This window comes from Sinocyclocheilus rhinocerous, unplaced genomic scaffold, assembly GCF_001515625.1.
Source record: "Sinocyclocheilus rhinocerous isolate Xijiao unplaced genomic scaffold, SAMN03320098_v1.1 scaffold836, whole genome shotgun sequence".
Classification (NCBI taxonomy): Eukaryota; Metazoa; Chordata; class Actinopteri; order Cypriniformes; family Cyprinidae; genus Sinocyclocheilus; species Sinocyclocheilus rhinocerous.
In genome coordinates this window covers 23,840-50,398 of record NW_015648109.1, presented here as the reverse complement: position 1 = coordinate 50,398, position 26,559 = coordinate 23,840, and the positions used below count along the sequence as shown (strand labels likewise).

The 26,559-nt window shown below is 36.9% G+C and overlaps 3 protein-coding genes across 4 annotated transcripts; all 3 read right to left on the bottom strand.

Annotated features, from left to right (window-relative positions):
- Positions 1-1,033: 1,033 nt before the first annotated feature.
- On the bottom strand, positions 1,034-7,497 carry LOC107709591 (methylthioribose-1-phosphate isomerase-like). Its single transcript, XM_016514103.1, has 6 exons — positions 7,486-7,497; positions 7,186-7,409; positions 5,976-6,145; positions 5,725-5,901; positions 5,047-5,271; positions 1,034-1,409 (listed from the first exon to the last, which is right to left on the bottom strand). The coding sequence occupies exons 1-6, from the start codon at positions 7,495-7,497 to the stop codon at positions 1,276-1,278; spliced, it is 942 nt and encodes a 313-aa protein (XP_016369589.1). The 3' UTR covers positions 1,034-1,275.
- A 5,972-nt stretch (positions 7,498-13,469) lies between these two features.
- Positions 13,470-22,954, bottom strand: LOC107709605 (coiled-coil and C2 domain-containing protein 1A-like). Of its 2 annotated transcripts, none has more exons than XM_016514121.1 (23): positions 22,771-22,954; positions 21,792-21,864; positions 21,618-21,707; positions 21,391-21,518; positions 21,234-21,306; positions 20,431-20,543; positions 20,245-20,356; positions 19,682-19,854; positions 19,280-19,402; positions 19,108-19,166; positions 18,188-18,304; positions 18,012-18,085; positions 17,723-17,781; positions 17,596-17,647; positions 17,417-17,516; positions 16,471-16,561; positions 16,215-16,388; positions 16,057-16,112; positions 15,903-15,975; positions 15,698-15,818; positions 14,327-14,403; positions 13,964-14,011; positions 13,470-13,870 (listed from the first exon to the last, which is right to left on the bottom strand). In XM_016514121.1, the coding sequence occupies exons 1-23, from the start codon at positions 22,939-22,941 to the stop codon at positions 13,832-13,834; spliced, it is 2,196 nt and encodes a 731-aa protein (XP_016369607.1). In that variant the 5' UTR covers positions 22,942-22,954; the 3' UTR covers positions 13,470-13,831. The 2 variants fall into 2 exon arrangements, with proteins under 2 accessions (XP_016369607.1, XP_016369608.1); XM_016514122.1 differs by having other exon boundaries at positions 20,245-20,344.
- Positions 22,941-26,554, bottom strand: LOC107709590 (coiled-coil and C2 domain-containing protein 1A-like). Its single transcript, XM_016514102.1, has 6 exons — positions 26,385-26,554; positions 25,852-25,930; positions 24,884-25,028; positions 24,674-24,780; positions 24,351-24,578; positions 22,941-23,243 (listed from the first exon to the last, which is right to left on the bottom strand). The coding sequence occupies exons 2-6, from the start codon at positions 25,906-25,908 to the stop codon at positions 22,941-22,943; spliced, it is 840 nt and encodes a 279-aa protein (XP_016369588.1). The 5' UTR covers positions 25,909-25,930; positions 26,385-26,554.
- Positions 26,555-26,559: the final 5 nt, after the last annotated feature.

Below are 26,559 nucleotides of genomic sequence, written 5' to 3'. Positions count from 1 at the left end.
ACTTTGGATTCGTAATTCATTTTCTGTAGGAATGTCAACCAATAGAGCTCGAGATAAACCTGAAAACTTCAATTGAATCTCAAATCACTGACCGTTAATTGTTCGTTTTAGGCAGATCGGCCGTATTCTGGTCTTAATTACTTTATTCTAACACACTGTTTTTACTTGCAAACTCAAATAACATTAAAATTGTCTGCATATGAGTGGTCATACTCTCTCTGTATTTGTTTTATTTGCTCAAATGCAGGTTTCAAATGTCTCTTAATGTTAATATAGCATTTTGATTTAGTAACATGAGATAGTTTATTCAGTTGGCACTGCCTGGAAAAGGACTGGCGTACTTATGTACATTAAAGTACAGCCCATATCTGAAATGGGCTTAGATTTTACATATCTATTATAACTAATAAACAGTTGGACCTGCAAGGGTTAGTCTCATGAAAACACGTATGTTAAAACACCTCAAAACAAAAGAAAATATGGCATTATATTTTGCATAAAGTTTTGCAAAAAAATAAAATTAAAATAAAAAACAAAACAAAATAAAATGAAAAAATAATATCATAAAGACAACAATTAAATACATTTCCCCATTAGTGTAACGCAAAATATTTTCTCACTAGAAATGCAAAAAAATGCACACAAAAAAATTATGTGTGTACTTTTGAGAATATTTAAAAATATTTTTCTAATTGATGAAACAAGACCTGGACATGCTCTCGACAGGTTTCGTGAGATTCCCCCTTGAAAGGACAGCAGTTGACCCGTATTTAGCGTAAGACTTTTATTTTGAAATACTCTGAATGATCTACACCGTTTACCATCTCTGTGAAACACTTCCTGTTAAAAACTGGAGCTGAGCCAGATAGAGGGGAAGAAACGAGTGGAAAAACCAAGGTTTTCACAATGATGAAGACAAAAGACATGAGAAGATGTGACATGAGCTGTACACTCAGAGAGAAGGAGAACATGTGTGTGTGTGTGAGTGAGTGAGTGAGTGTGTGTGTGTGTGTGTGAGTGAGTGTGAGTGTGTGTGTGTGTGTGTGAGTGAGTGTGAGTGTGTGTGTGAGAGTGTGTGTGTGAGTGTGTGTTTACAAGCATCCCTGGGTTGTACAAGTGTGTCACATGGTGTTATTCCACTTTGTAAGTGTTGAATTGAATGGAACGTGCCTTGTCTACCTTGTTAACACCTCGGTGCCGACGCTTGTGTGTGTAATTAAAGGTGCAACTTCCACCACAGTGAGGTGAAAACATGAGGAGAGCGCCGGAGGCGTCTTACAGAGCGGTGAGTCTCCCCGTCAGAGCGGCCTGCAGTTCAGACGGCAGGAACACGCCGAGCTCCGTGATGATGCCGCCTGTGATCAGCTGGTGAGGAGTGACGTCAAACGCCGGGTTCCAGACCTCGATCCCTGCAACCAGACGCACAACCCAGAGAACGAGTCTCATTTTACTGCCAATGATATATTATAATTTATGGTAATATTTGAATTAGATTTTATTTTGATATTTTCTGTTTGCACTTTCATTTTAGTTTTTAAGTTTTAGTAATTTTCTTGTAATTTTGTATTTTTTTGTTTTTCTTGTCTATATATGTCTATATAGGGTTTATTCATTTTTATTTAATACTTTTTTATGTTATTATTATTATTATTAGTTGTTATTATTGTACTTAAAATTAGAATAAATTAAAATAAGAAGTGTTGCTTTGGCAAAAAGATAAAATAAGTTAAATAATTTCTTTAATTTACATTTCAGTTCTTTCAAATAATTTTTTTTATTGTTTTATATTTAGTTAACAATATGCTTTCAAGGGTTTACACAGTCAAAACGTTTTAGGTACACTTTCATTTTTATTTTTATTTTAATGCAATTAATACTTCTATTCAAGCAAGGACACATTAAATTAATCAAAGATGACAATAAAGACATTTCTAATGTTACAAATGTTTTCTATTTCAAATAAATGCTGTTCTTTTGAACGTTCCATTCATCAAAGAATTCTGAAAAATAAAATGCATCACGGTTTTCACAAAAATATGAAGCAGCAACTGTTCTAAGCATTGATAATAATCAGAAGTGTTTCTTGAGCAGCAGATCAGCATATTAGAATGATTTCTGAAGATCATGTGACACTGAAGACTGGAGTAATGATGCTGAAAATTCAGCTTTGATCACAGCAATAAATTACATTTTAATATATATTCACATAGAAAATAAATATTTTAAATTATAATAATATTTCACAATATTCCGGTTTTTACAGTCTTTTTGATAAAATAAATGCAGTCGTGGTGAGCAGAAGAGACTTTTTTAGAAAACATTTAAACTCGCACTAAACATTTAAATTAATAGAGTGGTGTGGATTATTGTGATGTTTTTATCAGCTGTTTGGACTCTCATTCTGACGGCACCCATTCACTGCAGAGCATCCATTGCTGAGCAAATGATGCAATGCTACATTTCTCCAAACCTGTTCCCACGAATGAACAAACATATTAACACTGTACTATTTTACTCCACAGACAGACAGCAGTCTAGCTCATATAACCGTCTGATTCATGCTTCTCTTCAAATATAACAGACATATAACCATTCCAGTTAGATAACAAGTTAATTTGCTGAGATGAATTGATTCCCATGCTGATCTGGGACCAGCGTTCCCGTCTCAATCTCCAGGTCTGAGTTCATGAGAGTAGTGCAGTAATCCGTCTCTCCCCTCGAGACGCCGGCAGCTATTAAACACTGCAGCTTTAATTAATCTGATGATTCTGACTCCTCTCTCTCTCCCTCTGTTTTCACACATATGGAGGATCATCCCTCGCTCGCTCGCGCTCATATCAGAACAGTTTAATTAAAAGCAGCTCCGCTCTGTTTCAAATCTCACTTAAGCCCTGCGGTCACGCGTGCACACACACTAATCATCTTTTTCTGGTTCTCTCACCCCTTCTTTACCAAAAAAAACCCTGTTGCTATGAACATTTACAAACTAAAAAAATACAAATAGCTGTTTACTGTACATGGACATGATGCAAAAACTCATTTAATACACTTACACTACCATTCAAACGTTTGGGATTGGTAAGAAGTTTTAATGCTTTTAGTCTTTTTGCTCACCAAGGCTTCATTTATTTAATCAAGAATACAGTAAAAGCAGTAATATTGTGAAATATTATTATCATTCAAAATAAGTGTTTTCTGTCTGAACATGTTAAAATGTAATTTATTCCTGAGATCAAATCTGAATTTTCAGCATCATTACTCCAGTCTTCAGTGTCACATGATCTTCAGAAATCATTCTAATATGAGGATTTGCTGCTCAAAAAACATTTCTGATTATTATCAATGTTGAAAACAGTTGTGCTGCTTCATATTTTTGTGCAAACCATGATACATTTAATTTTTCAGGATTCTTTGACGAATAAAAAGTTCAAAAGAACAGCATTTATTTGTAATAGAAAACACTATGTCTTTACCGTCACTTTTGATCGATTTTAAAAATCACACCAACCCCAAACCTTTGAACGATAGTGTATTTGAAAATAAAAAGTAAAAATATCTATTTACAGAAACGTGCTTAATTTCACAAAAACTCCCATGAGAATGCATTTATTTATTTATTATTTTATATTTGGACCTTATTCTCAGAGTTTGATTTTTAAAAAAAATCTGTGACATTAAAGGCAGGTAAAAAGTGGGAAACATAAATTATATTATTTATGCCCATTTAATTGCCAATAAGTGTCTAAAAAAAACTAAACTTTGACTACTTTATCTATAGACAAACTTTACAAACTAAGGCAAATCCAGTGATCTGTTCATCCTTGGAAGTGCTTACTGTAGTATATTAACTGGGAATTTGTAAACAAATTTGGATCAGTGATATTTTAGTTTTATTTATATACTTTTTATTAATATTGTGAATAATTTTTATATTTTGAGTTCTTTTTTCTTTTTCTTTTTTAAATTCAAGTTTATTTTTTAGTAATTTTGTTGTTTCAATGTATATTTTTAAAATATTACTATTTAGGTTAAACTTATATTTATTTCAGTTTTAGTTTGTTTTAGCTCAGCTTTAGTTTTTATTTATTCGAAGTAGGGATGTAACGATTCACTCAACTCACGATTCGATTCACGATTCAATTTTCTCACGATTTTTTCTAAACAAAATTAGATTTAAGACAAATTATAAATGAAAAGGTGTCCTTTTATTATTGCTTGGACAAAATGCTGCACATTTCCTTGTGAAACAGAAATATGTCACATAACAAAACTAAATTGAAATTTTAAAACAAACCCTAAATCTAATCAAATAAATAAGACAACAAAAATCTCTTCATATAAACAAAGGCTACCTGTGCACTTTACATTCAAAATTAGAGGCAACCACTGCATTTGAATCACAATCCAAACAAAGATGCTGAATACATGCAGCATGAGCAGTTTTTTAAATCTAAATTAGATTGCATAATTTGACATTTTAAAACAAAAACAGAATGCTCTGACTTTAGTTTTGTGAAACTATGCTACATAAAACATCTGCACGAAACAAAGAGCAGAAGCTCTGAATGAGACGCAGATTCACTCTCTGACAGCAGGTGGCGCTTATGGAACAGCAGCGATACAGCGTTTCCTTGGTTACAGCTGTAAACAAGGCAGCCAGCACTTATAAACACTACTTTAATATGCATTATACAGAGACGAGATAAAAAGAAAATACCACGTAAACGTTTCTGAAGTTCCCCTCAGAGATACATTCATATAAACTCCCACCCCCAACTGTATCGCGATTCGTTTCACATCTCAACTGATTTGAATCGTCACATATTTGTATCGATTTTCAACCGGCTCGCGGTGTATCGTTACATCCCTACAAGCAAGTAATTTTAGTGCTTCAGCTTAAACTAAATGAAAATGAGAATTGTCTCCTCTGCAACTAACTAAAAAAGGTTTTCACCCATTTCTATTTTATTGTAATGTTTCCAGGAGTTTTAGTTTTCAAACTAAACTGTGCCGTTTTTGTGTGCAGTGTGATAATTCTGCACTTACCGGGAGCGGCTACAGGAACTCCATTGATGCTGGTGAGCTCCTCAGCCGGACGCTCCTCGATCACGATGTCTCGTCCGCTCTCCAAACTCAGGTCGCAGGACGTGCTGGGCGCCGCCACGTAAAACGGTACCCCGTGATGCTTAGCCGCGATGGCCAGCTGATACGTGCCCACTTTGTTCGCCGTGTCGCCGTTGGCAACAACCCTGTCCGCTCCGACAACGACAGCTGTGCGCGCACAGGATAGTATAGTATATATATTTATTTAATGCCATGTCAGCATCAAAGGCTATTTTCATGGCAATAACAATAAAAAAAGAAATACAATAAAAACCAGCAAACAAACAAACACAAGTTATATCACACAAGATTTTTTACATTAACGTGATAAAAATTCTAAAACTTTTCCTGGCAAAATTTTACTAAATAATTCTTTAAGTGAGTTCACGTCATAAAAGAGTTTTCTCTGTACATTAAAAGCTGGACAGTCCAATAAACAGCAACATTACAGACTAACTAAAGTTGAAAAAGTGAAAATGCATAATAGGACCCCTTTAATATACAACGATTAATAATAGGTCTGATCTCTGAGGGAGGAATTTGTGTGCGCACAGGAACGTTAACATCTGACAGCCCTGATATAGACATGAAACTCAAGCGAACGGACTCTTCCTGTGTCACCTGTGATGCCTTTCTCCCTCATGGCGAGCGCTGCCATGCTGTCTGTGATGAGGGTGGCCGGGAACCCCTCCGCCACGGCCTCGTACGCCGTCAGCCGGGAGCCCTGGTTGTAGGGCCGGGTCTCTGTGCAGTACAGACGCTTCAAGCGGCCCAGTGTGTGCAGCGACCGCACCACACCTGCACAGATCAGTTACAGTCATTATCAGCCATTAATCTTAATCTCTGCATCAGTAATAATCGCGCGGACTGACCGAGAGCCGTGCCGTATCCCGCGGTGGCCAGGCTGCCGGTGTTACAGTGCGTGAGGATGGTGACCGAGTCTCGTGGGACTCCGGACAGGATGTGCTGCGCGCCGTAGTTGCCGATTTTTTTGTTGTCGTTCACGTCTCGCTCCAACATCTCCTCAATCCAGCCAATCACGCTGCAGCAGGGGCGTGGCCAAGAGACAGACACGTTAGAGGAAGATAAAAAGGAGTAATCAATGCAGCACTTCATATTTAGCCTGTTGTGATCATTTGTTTACATTTTTGCTGAAATCTCATTAAATATAATTGCTATTAACGATTTAAATTTGTCTCTCTCAGTGAATATCTGAATAACATTTATAAACAGTAAAACTGAATACATACAATAACAAGAGTAATTTCCTTTAAGGCTCTTTAAACAGATATTGCACATAGTAGAAAGGTGTGTAAATAATTTGAAATATTTTAAATACTACTTTAAAAAAAAAAGGTTTTAAATTTTTATTTTAAATATTTTAAATAATACTTTAAACATTTTCTTAAATAAAATATTTCTATTATTTGTTTTTAATATTTCTTATTCAAATCCATTCAGGTCTAAAATTTGCTCACTGGAATGAAAAACTAGATTTTTTAAATACTACTTTAAAAAACAATTAAAATATTCAAAACAAACATTTTTTTTTAATAAAATGCAATTTAGAATTAGCCTTTATGTTTTATGTTTTCTGTTTTAATTTGATTTTAGTTTACTGTTTTAGTCATTTTATGTGCTTTTTTTCTTTTTTTATATTTCCATTTAGCTTAATTTCTCATTTTTATTTATTAATATTTATTTCAGTTTTAGTTTCAGTAATTTTAGTGCTTAGCCTAAATTTAAAGAAAAATTAGAATTTGCCTTGGCAATTAACTGAAAAAAAAGAAGTTTTTCCATCTATAATATTTACATTTGATTTGATTTCAGGTTTACGTCAATTAATACACTATTTTTAATAGTTCTAGTTAACAATAACGACACTGACACTATGATCTGAGTTTCTGACCATTCAAAGGTAATAACGCTGAAAACAAAGCAGAATATACCGATCTTCTCTGGAATATCTAGTTCACCTGCTATTAAAACAAAACTCTAAATATTTTTCAAAGATGACATTTTTTCAGATATCCCAAAATCTACACATGCCGGTTAAACATCAAGTGTCCGTTGGCTTGTCACCTGTCTCTCAGCTGCTCTGTGTTTTTCTCCATGCTCTCATTCTCTGTGAACTCCATGAGCTCGCGGGCGGCTCGGCCCATGTTGACCGCCGTGGGTCGCGCAGACGTCAGGTGGCACAGAGAGTCCCTGATGAAGGACACGAGGTCGTCACCCCCAGCGCCCGCCCGCAGCTCCACCGCCAGGCTCAGGCACCCCACGATGGCCATGGCAGGAGCGCCGCGCACCTACAGGGTGAAAGGTCACACGCCACAGAGTCAGAACCAAAGGAAAGCCAGCGCTTCTCATTAAGAGCCTCTTTACCAGGAGCTTCATTTCACACGCCTGCTACACTCACAGATAATCCATTTAAATTTGATTTAACAGTTCCATTCAGCTCTAAAATCAGCTCACTGGAATGAAAAACTTGATTTTGGGGTGAAAAGCCCCATAAATGTATTCATATTGATTAGAAACACGTGAATTGGTTCACCGTTTTGAGTTAAAAGTTGTGTGCTGAAGACACACTCGAGCATAATTCACAATAAAACCCATTTTACTTTCAAAATTTTATATATTACCAGGAAACTCAATGAGACAAATGTGCAAAAGTACTACTCATTGCATTTAGTGAACGTTTTAAAGGAAAACGACATTTCCATTTAAGAGTTTCAAAGAAATTACGGAGTCATCCGGAGTTCACAGTAATCACACTTCAGAGGTTATTAAAGAACTACAAAGAGAAATTACGGTAAGCATGATGTCAAAGAATGTTCATCATTCGTTAGAACTTGGAATTCTGCCGTTAAGACCGCAATAAACAATTACCACGCCATTCTGACATCATCCAGTTCAAAGAGCTGATTAAATATGACGTCATGATGTTCACCCAGAAATGAGGATTCTCTCATTCACTCACCCTCAAGTTGTTGAGTTTCTTTCTTCTGTTGAGCACGGAAGATATTCTGAAGAATGTTGGTAACCGAACAGTGGACAGACAGTTAACCACTGACTTCAATAGAATAGTATGGAACAGTCTGGTTACCAGCATTCTTAAGAATATCTTCGTTTGTGTTCAACAGACTCATACAGAAGAAACTCATACAGGTTTGGAACAAGTGAAGGGTGAGGAAACGATGACAGAATGTTCATTCTGGGTGAACTGTCCCTTTAATAGTAGTATGATGACATCATTCTCAATTGAAATCCTATGTAAACGTTTCTTTGTACAGGCCAGTCTTGAGAATGTTTTTTCCTTAGACAAACAGAGTAAAGAGAGACTCTCTGGTGGATGACTGACCGTGACTTGACTGTCATTTCCCGTGCATTAGTAAAGCTCTCATGACAGCGGCTGGCACAGGACCAAAGCCCCCGAAACCCCGATTAATCAATAATTCATGCCAGATATTTGCAGAAACGACTATTAATGAAGCGCAGACACAGCTGCCGGAAAACCATCACCCCAACACATTAATTATGCACTAGCTACCTTAATCAAGACTGGAATGGCTGGAGAAAGAAAACTTAAAAAAAAATTTTTTTTATGGTTTTTAATTTTTTTAATTAATGCTTGAACTACAAATACAAAACAAAAGTGCCAAGGGTATACACACAAAAAAAAAACCATAAAAAGTACATATTAACTATACATGTATATATAAAACCAACAAATTAAATAAAATAATGGAAAAATGAAAGGCCTCGTTAAATCACATTAACTTAAATATACCAAATAAATACACAGTTTTTACAGCTTTTTTGTTTGTACTCTCCTTAATGGTGCTTCTATAGATCTCTAATTCCTTAAGTGCCACAGAAATGGAGAAAGAAAACTCGAGGTTTGCGAAAGACCTTTATGACGTCACAACGTGCGTTCACGCGGGACAGGAACGGTTTAAGAAGTTCCGAAGTTTCGTTCCATCACAGAAAAACAACAACAACAACACAACAGCCAAAAACGTCTATGCTACACATTCGTGCACAGACCAACAATTAACAAGATTAAACACAGTGCGTGTGAACGACCCCAAAAGGAACGGTACTCGTTAAAACTCTTCACACTTCAAAGGTGTGTGAACAATGAACGGTATAAAAAAAAAAAAAAAGAACGTCTGCCCGCAAAACAATAAACAAATTAGCTCATTAAACCACAAATACACCTAGTACATGAACAGCCAGCTATTACAGAGCGTTCCTCTAACGGTAATGCATGGCTCCCACTTGACTGTCTTTTTTATGAACATTTTTAATCTTTACATCCATAAAAAACATTCCCAACTTGCTTACACAAGCGGATATAATTAAGACTCGAGCTTGCATTAGTACACACACACACACACATCGCAGACTGAACGCAGGAGCGTTGAATGATGTGCAGCATCATTCCAGAACATCACAAAGGCCAGCTGGGATTTTATTAATGACATTACATTGTGCTTCCTTCAGTTTAATCAATTAATTTCTTATGGTTAGAAATATATTCTTCCGGTGTTCTGACGATTTGTGCTGCCTCCCGTTAAAAGCTGTTAAAGCCTTTTATTATTTTTAGAGCTGCGGCGAAGCAACAATAAAGCGATTCAGACTATTCTTAGCGACTGAATGGAAGCATCAAATGAAGAGCAGATGTTCATGACTCGGAATGAGGACGCAAGATCATGTTTCTGTGGAAAAATCCATAAAAACGCACACGCGGGCACTATTGTTCAGAATTTGATATTTTAATATTAATATTTTTATTCAAATTAATATTTTAAGTCGTGACGTCGCTCATTTTAATTTAAAGGAACGTTTCCTTCCTAAAATGAAAATGTTGTAATTCACTCGCCTTCATGTAGTCTTTCTTTTGCGGAACACAAAACTAGAATTTTAAAAATCTTCACACAGTAGAATGGGGACTCGACCAGTTGAGCGCCTAAAAATGACAAAAAAATTTTTTACAAATTCTTCCAAAAACATACCTATACAGCAGTGAATCTCAACCTTTCGGAGTACCGGCCCTCAGTCCAATTCAGAAGCATCCTCAAGGACCCCCACAACAAAACTGACTCATTTATGTATCATTTGTGTTTTTGTGAGGACCAAATGCAATCAAGTATAATTCAAGTTAGTTGACTTGTCCAGTATTTGGCCATATCATCAGCTATATTGGGGTTTTCTTTCATGGGAACATGCCATGTCAAAATTCATAAAATATATACAAAAATTCATACTTTATGCATTACGTCAAGGACCACTAGGGGTCCACGGAACCCTGGTTGAGAAACACTCAAGCAGGGCTGTACGTTAACTTTTTTTTCACATAGCACTGGTGCTACAGAGGATACAACGATATTTCTTCAAAAGCAGATCGTGGAGACATTTTAATCGTCCACGATCAAAAATCGTCATATTGCACACCCCTAACTACCAAGTATAATCAATCTCACACACACAAACAAGCACAACGAAATCACTTCACACTATTAAGCGGCTGTGTTATGAACATGCAAAACTGTATCGCAGGCGTGCTACAGTGGTAAATTTATTCATCGCACAGACCAGTATTTTCGTAGCACGTGCGACATATATGTCGCACTGTACAGCCCGCTCAAGGATAACTATAACATTTTAATAATAACTCATTTATAAACATTTATAACCTACCTTAAAGGTGTTTTTTGTCGTTTCTCGAGCATGACAGTCCCAGTCCCCATTTGCATTCATTGTTTAGAGCAGCCAGGACATTCTGCAAAACATCTCCTTCTGTATTAGAAATATTTAAGTCAGTGGCTTTAAAACAACCCAAGTATGAGTAAATGATGACAGAATCTCAATTTTCAGGTCAACTTTCCTTTTTAATTATTACATCAGACATCATATCCTTCACCGTAGACACATTAACAAATTAATGCAGCTTTTAAAAAATAGAGCCATCATCAGAACATCAGTACATACATTAATACATTAGCAGTGATTGCCTTCAGTATGCGGAGACCCTAATGAACCCGATCTGTACATGCTGGAGTGAATGAGGATGATGAAGGCTAATTGGGTTCAGACAGCATCCTAAAAGACGACGGCGGGCCGAATAAAGAGGTTGTCATGGAGACGCAGCAGCTTTATGTCTGACGCAACCAATCAAACAAACGCCCCTATAAAAGAGTTGATATAATGACTGACTGTATCACACACGCATACTGAGATCCAGACATGTGGATCTGCTCTACAAACAACAAGCGGGTTCAGATGGTGTCAGTCAGGGGTTAAAGTTGATGCCCTTCGACTCCGAAATAGACAAGTGAAAAAAACAGAGGCGACAGCTTCCCTAAAAACATGCTGATCTCAGCATCTGAATGACCAGATGTCTCCAACACCACGACACACACAAAAACCTCTTCAGTCACAAACGTACAGACATTATCACCCAGATACAAAACCTCTCACTCGATCTTATCAAACCAAACAGACCCAAAACACACAGAGGCACACATGGACAGCACCCCCGCCCCGAAACACCCGCTCTAGCTCCTCTCACGACCGGGTCTCACGCTCGCTCTGCTGAAGCATCGGGGTGCGGATAATCCGCGATTATGGGACATTATCCACATCTCCTCCATCTAACACACACTTGAACTTCTTCCCTGGAGTACTGAGATTATTCCCATATCACTGTTGTGCAGCGGCATTATCCTAATCTGGGAATGCTGGAGGACACAGATTACAATAAAGACTGCAGATTAACAGCATTTAGACGTGAGAGAGAGGTTAGGCTGAATAATGATGTCAGATAGGAGGAAATGGATGTCAAAAAAAATGAAAACACCAATTTAGTTTTTGTAGTGCGTTACATGCATGAAACTGTCAGAGGGAATGAATGACCGTCTCTAATTCTGTTCTCCGATAACCGTAGGTATATTTATCTTTAAGTATTTATATACAAAGCATTGCATGGGGGAATCTCGCTAAATAATATTTCACCAAAAATTATATTATATATACACTACCACTCAAAAGTTTGGGATCAGTAAGACTTGTAATGTTTTTTAAAGAAGTCTCTTCTCCTCATCAAGGCTGCATTTATTTGATCAAAAATACAGGGAAAACCCCCAGTAATAATGCAAAATGTTATTACAAAATAAAATTATGGTTTCTATTTTAATATATTTTAAAATGTAATTTATTGCTGTGATCAAAGCTGAATTTTCAGCATCATTACTCCAGTCTTCAGTGTAACATGATCCTTCAGAAATCAGTCTAATATGCTGATTTATTATCAGTTGTTAAACTCAAAATCAGTTTATTAAACTGTTGTGCTGCTTAATATTTTTTTTGGAACCTGTGATACTTTTTTCAGGATTCTTTGATGAATAAAAAGTTAAAAATAATAGCATCTATTTAAAATAGAAATCTTTTCTAACAATATACACTACCGTTCAAAAGTTTGGGGTCAGTAAATGTTTATTCTTTCTTTTTTTGAAAGATATTAAAACTTTTATTCAGCAAGGATGTGTTAAATTGATACGAAGTGATAGCAAATATTTATATTGTTAGAAAAGATTCATATTTTGAATAAATGCTGTTCTTTTAAACTTTTTATTCATCAAAGAATCCTGAAAAAAGTATCGCAGTTTCCAAAAAAATATTGCCAACATTGATCATTCTTTCTAATAATAAATCAGCATATTAGAATGATTTCTGAAGGATCATGTGACACTTTATACTGGAGTAATGGCTGATGGAAATTCAGCTTTGCATCACAGAAATAAATTATATTTTAAAGTATATTAAAATAGAAACCATTATTTTATATTGTAATAACATTTTGCATTACTGTTTTTTTCTGTATTTTTGATCAAATAAATTCAGCCTTGATGAGCATAAGAGACTTCTTTAAAAAACATTACAAGTCTTACTGATCCCAAACTTTTGAGCGTTATTGTATATATATATATAAAATCATCTTATTCTTAACATTTATATAAATTACATATTTATATATAAGGACCATTTGCATTGACAATTAAGCACAATTTTCCTCCATAATTCTCATTACTATAATGCATTTTATACAGTCAAAATGTTTTCCAGAATATATATGTTCTCATATATATATTCTCATTCCTGTAATCCTGTTATGAGAATCTAGCCAGACAAATTTAATTTGAATAATTTTTTAAATAAATATTTTTCAATCAATTTTAAATTTAAATGAAAAATAAATGTAGTACAGCAAAAATGTATATACTGTATACTTATTTTAAATTTTAATAATATATAATTTTTTTCACATTACAGTTTAAATGTGCTTAATTGTCAAAAAAAACAAAACAATGGTCCTAAAATAACGTATTTAAATATAATTTCTAATCTCTTTCTTTTTGGGGGCTAGAAAAATGTGATCCAGTCATGTTGTTGATGGGTTTTTGTGAGATTCCCCCTTTTTGTTTAGTGTTTGTTTGATGTTTATTTTAGCATGAGGTGAGATGAGTTTGATCTCCCTCGAAACATTCAGATGTCTGTCCTTACAAAAGAGAAAAAAGAGGAATGTTTTGATGGAGAGCAATGAAGTACAGCATTGTAAAAGCTGTAGTGTTTCCCTCTGCAGCTCCGTTATATCCGTCACGATTCGTTTATATTCTCATGATTTCAGAAGAGTTTTCCAGCAGACAGTCGCGTCACTCAGCGTATCCCTTCACTGTCTGACGGCCCGCTTTTTCCTGACTGACTCCAGCTGTGAGAGAGAGACAATGAACGACACGGCAGTGAGTTCACATGAAGATGAGCCTGAACCACAGACACTGCAGGCTTTAATATTCATATTCACCTCGTTCTCCACCTTCTTCAGTCGGCCGAGTGCGTCTTTTGCTGCATCCTGAGAAACGAGAACAGCTTTAATCTAAACGATTGTTTCAGAATCGAGGAAATTACTTCACAAAAGTGACATCCAGCTTCTGCTGTGTTTTAAGGCACATCACAAAGTTTTGATGAAACATCTGCGCATCTGAGCAACGGCATGAGTGTTTCAAGTCAACATGAAATGACATTCGCAACCCATTTTACTTCAGTAATGTCAAGCACTTCTGAGTGATATGAGAATGAAAATTAGACACCTCACAGCTTATCAATGTGATTACGCAGAACAGCTAAAGTCTGATTGTGTGTGTGTGTGTGTGTGTGGTTTGCTCACCCTGTTGCCTTGGCTGGAAAACATTTTGACTGAATCCGAGAGCCCGTGAACGAACTTCTGCAGCACATTTTCATATTCTGAGACAGACAGAGAGATCCAGTACATTACTGATTATCTGTTTTGCTACTGAACGGCTCTCATATGTAGCACTGAGAAGATCAATTCATTGTGCTGAATCAGTTTATTTAGAAGGTTCATTTAAATGAACCATTAAAAAAATGATTCACAGATTCATTTGAATCATCAATCAGTATTATTCCCAGCAGTCCATTTTATGTTTGTATTCGTAACAAAAAAAAAATTAAGTGAAATAGGGCTGTTTAAGGTTAGGTTTTGGGGTGTTTTTCCTCTTTTTTTTTTTTATTATATAAACTACTGTTGTAAAGTTTGGGATTTTTAATGTTTCTGAAAGAGGTCTCTTCTGTTCACCAAGTTTGCATTTACTTAATACAGTAAAATCAGTGAAATATTTCAATTTAAAACAACTGTTTTCTATTTCAATATATATTAATATGTAATTTATTCCTGTGATGCGCAGCTGAATTTTCAGCATCATTACTCCAGTCTTCAGTGTCACATGGTCTTCAGAAATCATTCTAATATGCTGATCTGCTGCTCAAGAAACATTTCTCATACTATCAATGTTGAACAGTTGTGCTGCCGAATATTGTTGTGAAAACTTTGATGGATAGAAAGTTCAAACAACAGCATTGACTTGAAACAGAAATCTTTTGTAACATTAAGCGCCATTTACGTCCAGCCTAGTCTTACAACCGGGTGTACGTCCAGCGCATCTTTTATTCTCCAGTACTGAAAACAGAACCGATAAGGGAGCGCTGTGAACACAGCTCTTGCAGATTAAATTTTTTGTTCGTTGTCTGTCATTCCGAAGCTTAAGTTGCATACGGGTTTCTTTAGTTTTAATTTGCCTAACTATCGATCTGACCCAGTAGACGCCATAATCCCACTCGGTCTTTCTCCCGCTTTCCGTTTTTTTTTTAATGGTGGGTGTTTACGCAGTTGGCTAGAGCAGTGCTGATTGGGGAGAACGGAGGTGCGCTCACTCTTGCCCAGGGCAAGTAAGACTGCAACTCAAGGCTGGCAGTCATGCATATGCTCTGGAACAGAGTAATATCGCGTCCACATCGCAGGCTTTGCGATTAGGAAATCGCAACGTCTCAAATCGCGATTTCGATTCGATTTCGATTAATCGCACAGCCCTAATTCTAAGTCACTTTTGATCAATTTAATGCATCCTTGCGGATTTACAGCATTAACGTTTTAGAAAATAAATCTTACTGACCCCAAACTTTAAATGGCAGTGCACATAATTTGCACCTTAGTTAAAAGTATTCTAATTGCATGTGGTACCTGTCAGTGCTGCCGGATGTTTCTCCAGGTATGATTTCTGCCACTGCAGTCGCTGACAGACATCCATGTGCTGCTTGATCAGCTCTGACGGGTCTCGTCTGTTCTTCTTATAATCGTTGATCTAAAGAGAAGCACAAAATGACTCATGATACACTCTATATCCAGTCAACAGCTCAATCCTATCACGACTGACACCAGCACACACCTTCCACTCCAGTCTCTCTTTGTCGTGGTGAAGCAGACTGAAGCTGTGCAGCTTATACTGCGGAGGAGACGAGCTGAAACCAACCAGAGACACATGTTAAACACACTCACAGAGCGACAGGAAATCAGTGCCGTACGATCAGCTTTAATGTTACCTTGGTTTAGAGTTCTTGTCGTGATCGTTTCTGGGTTTAGATCTTGGAGAAGAAGCCTGTTGGAAAGAAAAGGTTTCATGCAGCTTCTGTCCAGCTGTCTTTGTATGCAAGAACACATCCTGTGTGTAACATAAATAGCAATAATTGGCATCTCATACCCGTTCCTTTTCCCTGCTTTTCTCTCGCTCTCGGTCCTTCTCCGGTGAAGGTGTGAGCGGGTCGATGACGAGCCATTTCTCCGTCACCGGCTGCAGCTGAACTCCAGACAGCGGCTCGCGGATCTTCACACACACCTCCAGCTTCCCTCCCGTCGCCTTGCGTCCGTCCAACACCTGCAACAGCAGCACAGGCTCATGGGACACCAGCGCTCGTGTGCATGTGATACGTGTGCGTGAGTTTGTGTGAATCACTCACGTCTATAATATCTCTGATCTCACACTGGTTCTCCAGAGCTTCCAGCTTCAGCTGAGCACTTCCCACCACTTTATCTGTCTTGAAGAGACCGCTGCGGACACGCACACGCAGACGCAGACACACACGCACACACGCACTCAGACAGACAGACAGACAGACGCACGCGCAGACGCAGACGCACGCACACGCACACACACACACACACACACACGCACACACCAAATAATTAAGAGTCATTGCTAATGATAGTGACACACATGAAAAGTGACAAACTATTTTGCCTAAAGAAAACTATGCTTATTTTTAGGACTATTAATTTGAACTAATTTCATGACAATTAAAATTAAAAATTATTATTAATTATTTAAATTGTAATAAAACATTTAAGCTGATTTGTTTTAAATTCCTTTAAAAAATATTTAAAAAATGTAACATTTAAAAAAAATGACAATATTGAGAATCATCATTGAAAATAATGAGAATTTGCAACAAACAAACAAACAAACAAAAAAAACATTACAAGTAAAAAAATGCAGATACATAACTAATGAGAATTTGTGAAGAAAATCTGCTTAATTGTCACTATGCAAAAATTATGTACGTTTATTGTTTGCCAAAAAAAGTTGCAATTAATTGATCAAAAGTGCTGTTTTTTTTATTTTTTTTGTCTATGGTGGAAAGAAAAACAAAAATAGAATTTTGAGATGAAAACTCTATATAAACTCATAATTCTGGAAAAACAATACTGAGTTGTGAGATAAAACATCACAATGATCTTTTTAAGTTTTATTCTGTGGAGGAAATAAGCTTCCATAAAAACCCTAAATAATCCAAAAAATAATCTTAATTTTCCTTATGCTATATATTACTGTTCTTATGGGGTGGAATGTGATCTGGACGTGTTATTGTCAGATTCACTGTTAGTGTTGTTTAATAGGAGTCTCACCCTTTGTGTACGACCTCAAACTTGATGCCTTTGGCCTGTACCACTCTCTTAAAGCCTCTGTGATCTCGCTTGATGTTCAGCTTGAACTTCTCCTTAAACTCTGAAAACACACAGAGACTGTCAGCTAATGCCACCACCTGTTTAACACAGATCGTGTGTGTGTGTGTGTGTGTGTGTACCTGGACAGTTGGAGTTTCTCACAGTGCTGGTTTTGTCTCTCTGAGCTTCTTCCTAAGAATCAAACACACACTGTTAGATGCCAATAGCATGTCTGCGTGTGTAGAAGAGAGTGAAAGTGTTGCGTACCGCACTGGGGAACGGGAACTCAAAGCGCACACTCGCATCCAGATCGTTGCCTGAGACTCCTGGAGAAAACAAAGAAAACAACATTTGCAGTCATTTGATCACAGAATTTCACTTTTTTTTATTCATATATAGACACTACTGTTAAAAAGGTTGGGGTTAGTGAACATTTTTTTGAAAGAAATGAATAAAAACATCCCCCAAACTTTTAAACGGTAGTGTATTACTATTTCAGAGACAAATCAGCCTTTTTACAGCTTTATGACACACAGGCACACGTTCACATACACACCTGGAGGAGCAGGCAGGTTGATTCCTTTCACGACGGTCAGCACCATGTCATTGGACGTCAGGGTAGGAAAGATCCTAAACACAGAGATGAAGACATTTAGAGAGTCTGTGTAGGACGTCCTCACTGACAGATGTGTTGTTGTGTGTGTGTGTGTGTGTGTGTGTGTGTGTTCTTACTTGACAGAGTTGAAGGTGCGCTCCTCTGTGTGGAATTTGGGAACTGATCTTCCTTTAGCGTGAGCTTTCTTCAGCACTTCAATATTACTCATGCATTCCTCAGCCAGCTTCTCAAACCTACACACACATATATTTTTTTATCATGGGGGCTTTCCATTTACTTGTAATATTTTTATACAGAGCTAATAACCTTTACTCGGCAGCAATCCTTAAACCAAACCCTCAGCATGTTTTTAATACATTAATACGTTTTTCTCATGAGGACTGTTTGCTGCTCCCACAATGTTAATTTCAGGTTTTACTATACATGTGGGCACATTTAGTCTAAACAATGTAGGCAAAATCTAACCGACACACAAACAAATACACTTTAAGGCTCACAAGCTCAGGAAATTACATTTTAATTTAATATTTATGTTTAGAACTTGGATTCTGATAATTATTACATATTTGTAATTAATAAAATTAACTATTAATTCATTTCATTTATACCTTTTATACCATTAATATGTAAAAAAAAAAAAATATTTTATAAGTATTAAATAAATAAAAAAGCAAAAGCAGTACTTTAAAAAAAACATGAATTTATAAAAATTAGATTTTTGAAAAATTGCATTTTTAATGCTTGTTTAGGTAAACATGATACAATCTGGCTGTTTTTGATTTATATACAACCTTTCGAAGGTTTGGGAAAAAAAGTATATTATTTATATGACTTATAATAGAAATCTTCTGTAAGATTCTAAATGCATCAATTTAATGCATCCTTGCTGAATAAAAGTTTTCATTTCTTTTCAAAACAATATTCAAACTTGTGAACAGCAGTGTACACTCATCACTCAAACCACACACCTGACAATTCTGCTTACCTGATGACGATTTCTAATAAATGTATCATCAAGATAAATGAAAACACACACCTGGCAGTTTCAGCTAGGTTCCCCACATGAGTGAACTGCTGCGAGTACGCCAGGCATTTCTGGACACAAGTGTTAGAAAGTCATTTAGACTGTAAATAAAGCATGCACTTCTCTTGAATTCTGTTTGGATGAATCAGATCTCTGTTGTTCAGCTGGTCGTGTGTGTAATAACCTCGTGCTGCTGTTTGAGCTGCGCCATCAGTTGAGTGTACTGCTCAGATGAGCGCGGAGAGAGAGCGGACGAGCGTGAATGAGACAGTCTGTAGTCGTCCTCACTGACCGGAGCGGCCGGCACCTGGACGCCAGACAATCAACTTATAGCACTTTCAGAAATCGAATAAAAACGTAAAAAGCATAACCACACACGATGTGCATCATTTATTCATCATTTTGTAGAAGTAGAGTTTAAAAACCTTGCTGTATTTTTTGTAGAAAAGGTACATCAGCATCTTGCTCTGACCAAAGTGACTTGATAATTACGACTTCGTAACTCATAAACACAAAATTCCCAGGAGGTTTCAAATGCACCATCAAATTTAACGTCACTGTTTCGGTGCGTCAGTGATTCACAAACCTTGGTGATGTCCACAGGAAGTCCAGCCTTGGCGGCAGTGATCATGGGCTCTAGGCCTTTAGCGTTTCTCAGGTGCTGAGTGGCTCCCTGCATGTCCTTCATCTCTTTAGAGCGCAGCGCGGCCTTCACGAACTGCTGCCTGCGCATGGTCAGGAAATCCAGCTGCTGCTGGGCTGCACAACAACACACACGTCACACAACAGTGCGTACATGTTCATAGTGATGTCCAAAAAAAAAAAATCTAATTTAAAATATTTGTCAAATTTAAAATAAAAATCTGCATTCGAATTTTAGGTGTGCGTTAAGGAGGCAGCCTTATCAGTGGCACACGAGATGCGATGACGATGACGATGTAAGTGTCGTTGCATTTGAATGTTTTTCTTAGCCTATCCAGTTAAAGCCACTAGATGAGAAAAGCTTTTCTTCACCCTAACTGAAATTATGCATTTTAAATTTGAATATAATTCGAATTTTGATAATATTTAAGTACAAAATTCGAATTTAGTTTTTCAGCCATTTTGACAGCCCTACACGTTAATGGCGATATATAAACGCACATCTACCTTTCCCTCCTAGTTTGGGGGCGTTTGTGGAGCCGGTGGGCGTCCCTGCGGCGGACGAGGCTTTTGGAGGAGCGGGAGCTCTGGATTTCTGAACTGCAGGCTGAGCTGTTGGCTACACGGAAACATAGAGATGAAGAATCAGACTGAAGCACAGTTTCCAGATGTTTCGCTGAACTTTGACGCTACCTTCTGTGCGTTCTCGTCTTCATCTGCGTCCTGATTGGCCAGTTTCATGGCTGTCTCCAGGACGCCCATAAAATTCTGCTGGCCGCCTTCAGTGCCCTGCAGTGGAGGACAACCTGACATGCACAAACATTAACAATGTCAGTGTTAACTATCTACCACATATATATATATTTTTTTTTATTCCATGGCAGAAAAAAAACTGAATTGTAGGAAGTAAACTCAAGTAATTATGACTTTTTTTCAGAACTGAAAGAAAACAAGTCTGAATTGTAAGAGAAAAAATGTTTATTTACATTTTTATATATATATATATTACCAACCCCAGACTTTTGAACAGCCGTGTATGTAATTACATTAATTATTTAATTATAAATACATAAATAATCAGCACACCACGCTCTAACATTTACAAACACCTCTTGATATTTTTAGATTTTAATTAACACATTATATGGTGCACTTTTTTAACCTTCACTGGTTAGGTGTTTCCATCCAGCGTTTTTTTATGCGATGTTCCAAAATGCGCACAAAAATAGGTGGCTGGAAACATAGAAGACTGGAGTAATGATGCTGAAAATTCAGCTTTGATCACAGGAATAAATGTTTAATATAAAATTATAAATGTTTAATAAAAATTAAAAATTAATTTAAAGTTTTCTTTTATAAGATTTTCACATAGAAAACCGCTATTTTCAGCCATTAAATTCAAGTTCAAAAAATTGACCCTTTTGACTGGTTTTGTGGTCCAGGGTCACAATTGTCAGAAATTTGGCTTTTGCTGGAAACAAGTAAACAAGCGTTACCTGGTGGAACAGGAAGTTCTGCCAGATTCACCGGCCGTCCTGCTTTATGAGCTTTAATGGCATCTTGATATTGCTGAAGTCAAGAACACACACACACACAAGAGATGAATGAAATGGCACCTGTTGTTTTATTGAAGTGAGTCTTCGCGCGTGTTACCTTGATTATGCGCTGGTGCATGCGTGCTTTGCGGTCGTCTCCTTTGCTCTTGGCGCTCTCTGCGGCTTCTTTATATTTGTCCATGCGCTGCTGTAAGGCCTCGGCGACGCTCCGGGGAGCAGAGAGAGCTGAAACACACATATATGCTTTCATTTACAGCATAACTGATATCTTGACTGGGTTTGATCAGTGTGTGGGATGTCAGGTTTACACACACATATTCTCACCTGTGTCTGGGGCAGCAGTGGGTGCAGCAGGAGGGGCGGCTGGTTTAGAGGACAGCTGAGGAGGGTTAGAACGTGGCACTTCAACCTCTCCTGAAAGACAGAGACACTTTCAGCAAACTCAGACTAACCAGAATGAAACTGATGTGAATGAAGATCTGTGAGGTAAAGCTGTACCAGGAGGGGGCGGCAGTGAGCTGATGTCCACAAACTCCCCTCTGTCAACACTCTCCACCACTGAGTCCAATCTCTGTGAGCAAGGGAGAGACGGAGAGCAAGTCACATTTCATTTTCCCAGTTATCGTGTTTAATTCTAATCTAGTGTTGTGTAGGCAGATGCATCTACAATCCATAATAACAGACCTACACTTCTGTACAAACGTTTGGGGTCAGTAAGAGTTTGAATGTTTTTCAAATAAGTCGGTTCTGGTTTCTATGTGAATATATTGTAAACTGTAATTTATTGCTGTGATCAAAGCTGAATTTTCAGCATCATTGCTCCAGTCTTCAGTGTCACATGATCTCCAGAAATCAGTCTAATATGCTGATTTGCTGCTCAAGAAACATTTCTGATTATTATCAATGCTGAAAACAGTTGTGCTAAATCATTTCTGTGGAAACTGGGATGCACCTTTTTCAGGTTTATTTGATAACCATAAAGTTCAATTAACAGCATTTATTTAAAATAGAAATCTTTTGTAACATTATAAATGACTTTACCTGTGTCATTTTAGTATCAGAGTTTTTTTTTATATTTTGAATTAGTTTTTATATTTTCCATTTTCATTTTTATAGTTTATTCATTTTTAAGTTTTACTTATTTTAGTACAAGATAAACCAAATGAAAATGAGAAATGTTGCCTCATTTATTTCAAGTAACAAAATTTTTTTTCCCCCTAATTTTAGTCTATTTATAATATCTAGTTTATCTGTAATAACTCTGGTCTTTATTGTCACTTTTGATCAATTTAATGCATCCTTGCTCAATAAAAGTATTAATTTCTTTTTAAATAAATAATCGTACAGACCCCAGATTTTTGAATGTTAGTGCACATGAACAAAATGTGAATGGCAACAAAGAAATGAATGTGAATGTGTGACTCTGTTGCCTGAATTAAACATGTTAATCATGAATTCGTGAAACAGACTCATTCACCTTGGACACTTGGTAGAGTTGTTTGGCTTGATCAGTGTTTCCACTCTGTTTGGCCTTTAAGGCTGCCAGCTTATACTGTCTCTGTCTGCTTAAAATACTCGCTTTGAGCTCTGAAACACACACAAACATGTGTACGGCAACAGCTTCACAGTGACAGTTGAATGATAACATCAGAGTGTGTGTGTGTGTGTGAGAGGGGATATGGCTGGCGTGTCGGGTGTTACAGCCGTCGCTCTTTGTGACGGAGGCAGTAGCAGCTGAGGTTTGGATGGAGCGGCTGGCGGGGCGTCCTGCACTGGCTTGACGTTGGCCATCTGTGGTGGCGTGTTTGCTGGAGCAGGCTTTTCTGGCTCTCTGATTGGCTCGGCCTGCGGAGCAGCGGAGGGTTTTCCACCGGTGGCGACAGGAGGAGGAATCTCATCTTCATCGATGGGTTTCCCCTTTTTAACCAACGTCAACATAGACTGTAGAGTCTAAAAACAAAGAGAATATGTTACCGACCGCTCTGAAACCCTCAAACATGAGGAAAAACTGACCGGGACTGAGAGTTTGTAATGTCTCGGATACTTGATGCATATAACACATCGCCTTTGGTGATATATCGGTTGATCGCTATCTGAGACATCACAAACTTTCAGTCTTTTTTCTGTTTGACTGATAAAAGGCGTGAGCAGGACTTTTATTTTGACATCACCTGAATGCAGAAGCATAGGACTTCCTGTTCTCGGTCTTCATTAGTTTACTGTCTTTGTTTACCAGTTCTGTCTAACAATAGAATGGCAAATGCTATAATACTTCATAAATATGCCATCGATATTTAGGAAATACACATGTATATCATGTAAACAAGTCTTTAAATACCTGGTAAACATTTATTTCCAAAAACCTCGCAAACTTTGGAAAATCCAGCTGAAGAGCACATTGTATCCTTCGCGCATGACATTGCACTAGTATATTTTATTATTGCTATCTAGTGTAGCATAAATGTAGTAAAAAATAAAATATTAAATTTAAATATATACTAAAAATATAAATATATACTATATAAAATATAGTATAAATTGTTTATTTTACAGATATTTTTAATCAAGTTCAAATTCTTCTTTTTCTTCAAATTGATACATTTTCAAATAATTTACTTCTAATAGTGTGTAAAATAAATGTAAATATGATTGCAGCAATAGTTACACTTGTGTTATTCACTATAGGTAAATTAAAAGATCTAATTTATTTCAAATTATTTTTGTAAATGTTATGTAAAATAAATAAATAAAAATACAATTGCAGTATTTGTTATTCTGGTGTTATTTACTATGGTAAATTAAATACCCTTCTAATTTATTTAGAATACTTTTAATAAATACCATGTAAAATAAATATAATTGTAGTAATTGTTATGCTTGTGTTATTTACTATTGTTAAATTAAATGGTCTTCTAATTTATTTGTATATTTTAGTAAATATTATATAAAATAAATATCATATATGGCCTTTATATCAGCCACCCTGCTCTCTAAGATAGTAGCATCAGTTATCAGAAAGTCCATATCGGTGGACCTCTAGTCTTGGATCTGTCTCACCTTCAGTCCGCGGTCGTATCGCCGTGCTTTGCTGGTCTCCCCCGTGGCCTTGGCGTTGGTAATGGCCGTTTGGTACATGTCCAAGCGCTCTTGCAGGCGAGCCTCCAGGCTGGTAGGTGCATTCTGGGATGCGGGCGCTGCATTTGAGCGTTGAGGCGGCACTGGTGACGGAGGGGGTTTCCTGACCCCTTGCTCCTCATCGTCTTCCAGCACCTCATTCAACTCAGCCTGAAACACATAAAACCACTACAATCAGAAACGTTTCCTGCGAGAAAGTTGTGCCACCTGTAGAGGACGTGAAGACAAGAAGGTTTTTGTCTTACCAAGAGATCAGCATCGTTCTCCAAATCCCCATCATCGTCTCCGTCCTCGTCCAGGTCTTTCATACAACGGGCTGCCATGCGCTCAATGTCCTCCATGGGCACTGGAGCTACATGACGCAAAAAAAAGAGAGAAAGATGACGAAAAAATGCCAAGGGTCAAGGTTTGGGTGCTAAGCATGGCTTGCTGCTGGTAGAAGGCAATATCTTCACCTTTTCCTCCAGGTTTCTTGGCCGCTGCGCCGCCCCTCCCTCCTCCTCCTCCCATCAATGCCAGAAGCTCCGCCTCCAGCTCCACATCATTTCCTCCAGAGTCATCCAGCCCATCGTCAGGAGCCAAATCCAACAGCAATCCCATCTGATTGCATGTGAGGATGGAGAGCCAGGGTTATTTTAGTATCTTTGAGATACTATTTTAATTTTTATCACTGTTTTATCATTTTCATGTCATTTTAATTTCAGTTAAAGTTTTAGTAATTTTGTTGTGTGTCATTTTTTATTAGTTTTTTTATATTTTTATTTCCGTTTTAGTTATTTTAGTACTTCAAGTTAAACTAAATAAAAAAGAGAAATGCTTTAAAATAAAATAGGTACGTTTTTATTTTATTTTATTTCTATTTCAAGTAACAAAATGTTTTTTTTTACGTTGTTAGTTTTAGTTGATTGGAGAGCAACTGATTTATTGATTGTTTTAACATATGAACTTGCAAATTCAAAAGCATTTTATGCACCTACATTCACTTAATATATCTATAGAATATTTCCTATCTTTTCTTTTGATTTTAGTTTTTCTTATTTTATTATGGTACTTCAGGTGAAAGTAAATGAAAGATACAAATGCTGCCTTTGCAACTAGCATAATTTTTTTCTTTTTGATATTTTATTTTGGTTAGTGTTCATTTTATTTCAAGTAACACGTTTTTTAAATTAGGTTTTAGTTTTAATTTACAATAGTAACCCTCAAAACTGATTTATAGATTGTTTGAACATTACATATGAGCTGCTGAATATTTTGCACCTACATGTGTGGCGCTCAAAGTGAATGCAGTTTAAGCACTAAATAATTTGAGAAGTCCTACATGTCACCACAAGTCTGTCATTTTCATGAAATATTATAAAGTAAAATAAATACATAATTAATAAACATGCACAGTCTTCTTGACTCTCATCTTGTGTATTACCTGTTTGGCCTTGGAGGCCCCCTGGCCCTTCTGCGGAGGGTTCCGGCTTCGACTCATTTTCTCCACAGGTCCCTCAAACCTGGAGTGAGAATGATTCATTAATAACAGCCACTGCATCAGGATCAGCAACATCAACCACACCAGAAAGCGTCACGGCGCATTCCTACACCATTACGTGATTCATGACGTTTGTATTTGCATAATCCACGCATTGACAGAATCGACGGCAAAATATATATATATTTAATGGTTTTATATTTACACATGAACTGACTATGAGATCAACGGGAATGTTTCAACAGTATTTATCCTGCTAGTGTTGTTACAGGTTTAAACAGGTCAACCCAAAGCACATATTTAGCTGATTTTGCACCAAAACTGATGGAGGCAAAGCCCAACGAAGCCATACAATAAATATCAGATCATTCATAATATAAATCATAAAGTAAACAACCAAGTCAGTCAAAGTGTCTGCTAGCAAGGAGGCTAATTCTTACATCAGACTCTATTTACTAATAATTTGAACGCGATACCTCGATCATATGTTCCTCCGAGGGCGGGTTACGTGGTGAATATCTGTTCCGTTAAGAAGAATAAGCTGCTTGTGATTAAGTTTTTGCACCAGAGTGTCATTAATACAGAGATAAACACAGATCTGCACCGCTGTCAATGTAGATTCAGCACTTCCTGCTTTTCGACAGGTTTCCC